The sequence below is a fragment of the Acromyrmex echinatior genome, chromosome 7 (assembly GCF_024713525.1).
Source record: "Acromyrmex echinatior isolate Ae372 chromosome 7, ASM2471352v2, whole genome shotgun sequence".
In the NCBI taxonomy this organism is placed as follows: domain Eukaryota; kingdom Metazoa; phylum Arthropoda; class Insecta; order Hymenoptera; family Formicidae; genus Acromyrmex; species Acromyrmex echinatior.
Window position 1 is genome coordinate 12330750 of NC_141858.1, and position 7556 is coordinate 12338305.

Consider the following 7556-nt stretch of genomic DNA (forward strand, 5'->3'; position numbering starts at 1 on the left):
CCTATCGCTTTAAGGCTTCAGGAACTGTACACGAAGAAATAAGGAACAGAGAATAAGAATTTCAAAATAAGCTTATCAGAAATTGTATATTTTACAGTTCATGGTTTTTGATTGAATTTTTGTTCTCTATTGCCTGTTCCCTATTCCTTTGATTGTGCCTTTATGCTCGTGCTATCACACATTAAAAATGTGTTCCACCATGGGCCAAGGATATACAAGTTGTATATATCAATACGCAAAATCATTATTACTAAAAATTTTTCTAATATTGTTAATAAATAACAATCAAAGATGACAGAATAATAAATAAAACTAAAATCCTTTCAATTTGATTTTACTTTATTTTCAGAAGTATTTATAACACGATACAAAATTTGAATCGAATTCTTGTTTGACAAAGGTTGTTTCAAATAGACATTTTAGCATACATAACGTGAGTACGTATTAGTCGAATAATCCAAAACCCATGTCATCGTCTTCTGAGTCTGATTCTTCCTTCTTTTCTTCCTTTTTCTCTGCAGCAGGAGCATCAGCAGTTGCAGCTGCTGGAGTTGCTACAGCAGCGGCAGCAATAGCAAACTTGCTTGGATCCTATAAACAATTTCATTATTCTCAATAAATACTTCTCGACCAATTGTACATAGAGTACCTATATTATGTTTAATTCAGACTGCACTTTCGTGCGATATTTCAACAATAATCTTGACGTGTCAATGGGTTCAACTATTTCTAGCTCTAACACGTAAACCAAGATCTTTAGACGCGTAATGTTTTCATCATTATATTATTCAAGAATAATTAAAAACTATGAGATATAATGTAATAAATAAAATCATACTTTAATGTATTCCTTGATAGTAGTAGCTTCTGCAAATTCAACCTCAGTAACAGCAGCGACAGCTAGCAAGTTCTTGAAGCCATTTACAATACTATGTGGAGCGCTAGCGACTGTAGGATAACCAATCATCAAGCAAACTGAAGCTAAATTTGCGACTCCTGCCATGAATTTTTCACGTAGATCTTCAGGTTTGATGTCCAAAATCTCAGGCGCAAAAATAGTACCAGAATCGTACACTTGTTCAACCAGCAATCCATAAGAAAAAGGCGAGATATTCAGCATGTTCAAAAGTGTAGCTTCAGAAGCTCCCACCTTATCACCAGGTTTGAGGATATGAACATCATTCTATAAAATGTGATATCCAGTTATTATTACGTACCTTTATGCAAAATGTGTAAGACAGAATTAAATTTAAATAAATTGTAAGTACTTACTATTATTTCAATAGTACCCTTGGAGATCTTAGTCGGTATACTCAAAGCTTGGAAAAAAGAAGTTTTCTCAGGACCAAGTCCTGTGTTTTGTGCAGGAATGATAACGCTTAAGGGTGCAATGGCTCCTGCTCTGGCTGGAGCACGTACTTTATTTTCCAGCAATTTGTCCCTTACTTCAATCAAATCACCTCGGGTGAAAACAAACCCAACATTACCACGAATGTGAGGCAGTAATTTCTCTAATGCTGCGTTACGTTCTATATGACCACGAATGGCTTTTCTCATCATAGTATTTTTGCCCATCAGTACGACTGCGTTTCCACGCAGTGACATACGAATCTGTTGCATTTGCTTTGAACCAACATTGTCCGCACCCACAATGAAGCATTTAGGAAAATCGTCTAATAGTTGCTAATATTTAACAAAAATTATTCTAATAAGTATTTTTTTTAATTATAAATTTTATAAATATAAAAATAAAAGTTATATATAAAAAATATATATATATATATAAATTATAATTTATAAGCAATTTATATGCTATTAAGTTATGATGAGATTATAGAACTAAACAATGAATACAAAAGGAAATACTTACAACAAGTTTAGTGAAGTAATTTGACTTCCATGTTGCTTTATCCTCCCTACCCATCTTGAATAGTGTGGTAGGGATACCTTATGGGAATTTAAGGACTAGAAATAATTAAAGATTGAGTTTAGATAATGTAGAAAAAATTGCTATTAAAAAAAATGATATTAATACATTTTTCGGATAATGATAAATACACGAAATATACTTTTCCTACATATTCAAAATTTCACAAGTTTATTCTCGCGAGTATTTCTAAGTCTTATGTCTCTCAAATTTTCAAACGCGTATTTTTCTCATCAATTTACTGCATGCTCAATTAAAGAATATAATATAATCAACACGCCACATGTTCTGATGCTAACGAACTTTTGATTATCTAGGCACATGGTATCAATAACTTCATTTCGATATAACTCAAAATAATTATATAATATACAACTTTTGTACTATTTTTATGTAAAACTACAGCATGAGATGTAGATTGAAGATGAATAATATAAATTAATCATTAGAGTGATATTGTAGAAATAACGAATCGACAATCTTACATACCTCAGCAACGTGCTACAGTACTATGGAAAAGGAAACGGAAGTCAGTCGTCTCGGAAATGTAGCAGTGCATGCAAACTCACGCTCGTTTGCAATTAAAGCAAGTTAAAGGCCGGTATTCATAGTCGAATTTTAGGGGTTCCGCACAATAAAAGGAACAGGGAGTAAATGTCCATATTCATAGTTAGACCTTGTATTTAAGGCTTCCTTAAATTTATCTTTAGATGTTCAGCAGCCAATAAAATAATTCGACAGTATCTGAAGATAAATTTAAGGAAGCCTTAAATATTATATAAGGCCTGACTATGAATATGGACATAAGAATTTCAACCTATCAGAAATCATGTATTGTGGAATACACAGTTTCTGATAGGTTGAAATTCTTATTCTCTATTTTATGTTTCCTGTTCTTTTTATTGTGCGGAACTTCTTATATTCTAAGGCCGTCTCAAGTACAGTCTTAAGAAGTCACGAACCAATCAGAGGGCTGTATTAGCGTCTTAAGACATTACTTAAGACAGTCTTGAAATAAGAACGGATTACGAATATCGGCCAAAGTCACTAGATATATAAAGTACAGCATCAAAGAAGATGGTAAAACCTATACAAGCAATGGCTGCGTTCAGCAGAAAAAGCAGTTTTGTAATTGTATAAAGTTCTTCAATACAATAATTGATTTATACGTTTAGATCTATAAGGAAGCAAAAGCAAGAACCAATCGTATTGAAGAATTTTACAATATTTATAAAGTTATTTTCTCGGCTGAACGCAATCAATTACAGCCAATCCTGATAAGTCTTATTAGAACAGACACACACCATGACATCACATCCATTTTCGACTCTACGATTTTATCGACAGTTTCATAAAATAGATGGTATCTAGTTCCCATATCACAAAAATGAACGTTGATGGGCTGAGTGTTGTATGAAAAACGTTAAGATGATCGTTCTCAGGTTTTTTTCTGACCTGAGACAAGGAAATGTGCTATGCTGACGCAGATGACTATCTTGTTGAAGAGTTGCTGAGAATATTGTTCTAGGTAAATAACTTTGCGATTTGGGCACGTGTCTGACTGATATGAACTTGGAGAATTACCGGAAAAGTTTTGAGAAAAGGTTAACGAGAGAGCTTACGCCTTAGCATTTTTAGGTATAATCTGATCTGCTGATCCATATCTTATCTTGAGGTATTTATTTTTCTGTTTCTTGTTCAGTTCTTTTGACACTGAAGAAGATTCTGATTACGCTATGATACGACAAATAAAAATGGAACCGGAAGCGATATTTTCTGAGGATGATCTCATAGCACAGCTGCAACAGGAAAGTTCTGATCTGGAGGTCGAACCTAGTTTCTCGTTGGAGAACTCCCTGAATGGAGATTATAACAATGAAGGTGTTATAATGCAGCACATGGACATTAGGGAGCCCTTGTCCGTGTTAAGGACTCTTTTACAGGAAAGGCTCTCTTTAGATTTAAGAAATTACTCATTTTGGTTACAAAACGCACAAATGGTAAGTGAGCATAGAATGTTCTAGATCTCTTACAAGATCTCGACAACCTTTATTGGCTCCTAACATCACTTTAAAGTGAAAGTTATAATACTGAGATAATAAGGTTATAATAGTTTTTAAATGTGAAGTGTTTTAAGACTGACTAATTAAAATGTCTGAAATTATGGAAATTTGTGCACCCAGATAGTGTATAGATATTTTCAAGCATCAATTCTATTCTTGAAATTAATAATATAGTTCTGTACACACATGCTTTTACTATTGTAAAATGTGTTTATGTCTTAATGAACTTGTGGATAATTTAATGGTCACCTTTAAGTAGCTCTCTTTTAGAAATTATTATAATCTTGATATTTTTGTTATTAAGAGAAATAATCCTATTTTCGGATACAACAAATCTTAGTGTTTAGTAATGCTAATATGTAAATTTTTGTGAATATATTTTTTCTATATATTTTTATAAGCGTCAATGTGGTTGATATTATGATTTTTATTTCAAAATTAAAAACTGCCATTAACACAATTATCACGAGAGAAAATAAAGTATCCTATATATTCTTAAGTTAATATTCATTTATTGTATGACAAATTCTTCAAGTATGTTGATTGGCTACAGAATAAAGAGGTTCTCGAATTTCTAGAAATTATTTATCTTCTAACCAATCAACAACAAACTTGAAAAATTTATCGTATAACCAATGAAAGATTAGCTATTAGCTATATTTTATTTAGCTATATTTATTAGCTAAATTTTATTTAGCTATATTTTATTTAGCTTGAAGTGTATTTTTTCTGGTTGTTACAATAGTTGGAAAGCCACAAGAATTTGGTTGATCAATGCGTCCAAGGAGAAGGACTGGTTCAGATTAATGTACAAATAAAGCCAATGCAGAAACGCATCAATATAGTAGACGTTCTTAAGCCAGCGGATGATTTCATTGAAATTGTAGAAAATTGTATGTATAAATGTATATGCGCTTATTTTTTTGTCAAAATGATTTTACTTTAATGGAAAATATTTTTGTTGACATAGTACCGGTGACTACTGCTCTAGAAAACAAATCAAATGTCATAAAGTGGATGATAGATGCACAGTATAAAAAGGACCAGGTAATTAAAGCTTTTAGTGTAAATTATTGCAATTAAAATATTATTTTTATATATGTACGTGAAACATACATATCTCATGTGATTAATATTTTATTTTATAAATCAATATGTAAAAGAAACGTGATTTGCTTTATATATAATATTTGTTTTTTTATAATTTTATATAAATTTTTGTGGTTTAAGAAATATATAGATTTAAAAAATAAATTTTACATTTACACAAATTTTTGTCTTCAGTAATTGAATTTATCTATGAAATTATGGCCACATAAATTGTGGAACACATAAATTATTGATCTAAAAATACAATTCTTGGAATTATGAAAATTTTGGAAAATTCTTAGAAGTTTAGATAATGCAACTTCTTTATTGATTATATTGTATTTATATTTTGATTTTCGTGATTGATTTTTATGATTTGGAATCCTGCGTTCTTAAATGTAGAGGGATATTTGTTATATTATAAGACAAGTTTTTTTTTATTATTAATGTATTTTATTAATTTTTTAAATTACAAAATATTTTTTTGGGGAAAAAAGGAGCGATTGAAAATACCAAACGACCCAAGAGAATGGACGGAAACCCACGTGAAACATTGGCTGCAATGGGCTGTTAGACAATTCAATATACTATCATTACGTTTGGCTGATTGGAATATTACCGGAGAGCAATTGTGTAACCTTACAATGGAGGAATTTCATGCAAAAGTGCCTCTTGATCCAGGAGATGTGTTTTGGACACATTTCGAACTTCTTAGAAAATGCAAATTTGTTGGTATGTTTATAAGAAATATAGCATTACATGATTTAATAAAATGGTTGAACTTTATTTTATATTTCTTTAACCAATTTTTTTGCTGTTTGTTTGCAGCTGTTGTACAAAAAGATACACCGGACTTGTCCAATGAAAGTGTTGCAGAGAAGTCTATTAAAATACGAAGTCATCAGAAAGTAACAAAACCGAAGCCTACTGTAAACCAACAGACACGTGTAGTTAACGTACCATTAGAAAATGTCGACCCGACTTCCATTACTATTGCCAGTTCTAGTCGAACCGTTAATAGCGGCCAGATACAGCTGTGGCAATTTTTATTAGAACTATTAACGGACAAAGAATATAGGAACGAGATTCAGTGGGTAGGGACTGAAGGAGAGTTCAAACTTAATCAGCCAGAAGTAGTGGCGCAATTATGGGGAGCTCGAAAAAATAAGCCGTCGATGAATTACGAGAAACTGAGCAGAGCGCTTCGGTATTATTACGATGGCGACATGATCTCTAAAGTTCATGGCAAGCGATTCGTTTACAAATTCGTTTGTGATTTAAAACAGTTATTAGGTTACTCAGCGGCAGAATTGAGTAAACTTGTCGAGCATGGAAGATTGAATAAGCTCATTGAGGAAGGAAGATATTTCTGATAAATCGTTTCAGGAGACACGGTAATGTCTCAGCGCGAGACATTGCTGTGCTCCTTTTTTTCGATTACAATTAATAATAAAATAGTTTTTATTACAAGCATCTCATCTCACCACTATTATTTTATTTAACATTATTTTAAATATTGTATATATGGGAAAAAGCTCTACAGTATGTTACTATAATACATTACAGTAAAATCTCTTGTCAAAAAACAATCACTTTTGAGATATTCTTTTATCGATTGGATATCATTATCGCGTTATATTCTTTCATTAGCTATAAATTTCTTTGCGCATCTTTCGAATGAATTAAGTTGATGACTTTGTGAGTATCATTATTTCATAAGCAATCCATGAAAAATTTAATTTACTAATATTTATGTAAAATAAATTATTGGTATAAGTTAGAAGTTAGTGTTTATTAGATCTTGTAGTGTATACAAGCGTGAATTATAGGGTAATATTAAGACTCGAAAATTATATATATATATATATATATATATATATATATATATACATACACTATATATATATATATATATATATATATATATATATATATATATATATGATGATTATGTAATATTTCATTTTATAATACATAGCGTTATGGATTTACATGTGGACTTTTACGAAGCATTTATGTATCATTATGGATTTATATATGGATAATATTGTATGATACCTTCACATTCTTGCTAAAAAAACACATTCGGTTTGATTTTGACTACGACCAAGAACTCAAGGTAATGTATTATATTATAAAGTTTTCACGTTAAATATATTGTCTCGGCGATTTAAAAGAATGTTGTATATAACAGGAAAAACAGTTGTATGATAAAATTGTTAAATGTATTTAGTCAATATTGATATATTTTTTTATTATCTTATTAGATTAATATGTAAAATTCTAAGGCCATCAAAAAATATAAGTGTTTTATAAAACTGCTTCAATAAAAGACGTGATAAAAACAAAGACGCGATATTGTAATCTAAAATTTTCGAATAAAAATAAACGATGCGCTTTGTAAAGAGCTATGTAATTAATGTATCTTTTTTGCATGATTCTGTTAGTATCATGCGGATAGCGTATTCCTCGTTTAA

General features: G+C 30.7%; 2 protein-coding genes across 4 annotated transcripts; one reads left to right on the forward strand and one right to left on the reverse strand.

Moving 5' to 3' along the window:
* Positions 1-318: 318 nt before the first annotated feature.
* RpLP0 (ribosomal protein LP0) lies at positions 319-2541 on the reverse strand. Its single transcript, XM_011066473.2, has 5 exons — positions 2417-2541; positions 1871-1965; positions 1273-1683; positions 839-1183; positions 319-591 (listed from the first exon to the last, which is right to left on the reverse strand). Exons 2-5 carry the CDS (start codon positions 1922-1924, stop codon positions 445-447), a joined length of 957 nt encoding a protein of 318 aa, XP_011064775.2. The 5' UTR covers positions 1925-1965; positions 2417-2541; the 3' UTR covers positions 319-444.
* Positions 2542-3335: 794 nt separating this feature from the next.
* Positions 3336-7495, forward strand: Ets97D (DNA-binding protein Ets97D). Of its 3 annotated transcripts, none has more exons than XM_011066477.2 (6): positions 3336-3455; positions 3630-3927; positions 4736-4883; positions 4961-5037; positions 5577-5811; positions 5908-7495. In XM_011066477.2, exons 2-6 carry the CDS (start codon positions 3664-3666, stop codon positions 6450-6452), a joined length of 1269 nt encoding a protein of 422 aa, XP_011064779.1. In that variant the 5' UTR covers positions 3336-3455; positions 3630-3663; the 3' UTR covers positions 6453-7495. The 3 variants fall into 3 exon arrangements, with proteins under 3 accessions (XP_011064779.1, XP_011064776.1, XP_011064777.1); XM_011066474.2 differs by having other exon boundaries at positions 3341-3531; XM_011066475.2 differs by having other exon boundaries at positions 3343-3565.
* The last annotated feature ends 61 nt before the right edge of the window (positions 7496-7556 follow it).

Coding starts and splice junctions, on each gene's coding strand:
- RpLP0 (XM_011066473.2), bottom strand. CDS start 1,924: ATGGGTAGGGAGGATAAAGCAACATGGAAGTCAAATTACTTCACTAAA. Junction 1,184..1,272: donor AGGGTACTATTGAAATAATA/GTAAGTACTTAC, acceptor CACATTTTATAG/AATGATGTTCATATCCTCAA. Junction 592..838: donor CTATCAAGGAATACATTAAA/GTATGATTTTAT, acceptor AATTGTTTATAG/GATCCAAGCAAGTTTGCTAT.
- Ets97D (XM_011066474.2), top strand. CDS start 3,494: ATGAACTTGGAGAATTACCGGAAAAGTTTTGAGAAAAG. Junction 3,532..3,629: donor CGGAAAAGTTTTGAGAAAAG/GTTAACGAGAGA, acceptor TTTCTTGTTCAG/TTCTTTTGACACTGAAGAAG. Junction 3,928..4,735: donor GGTTACAAAACGCACAAATG/GTAAGTGAGCAT, acceptor TTGTTACAATAG/TTGGAAAGCCACAAGAATTT.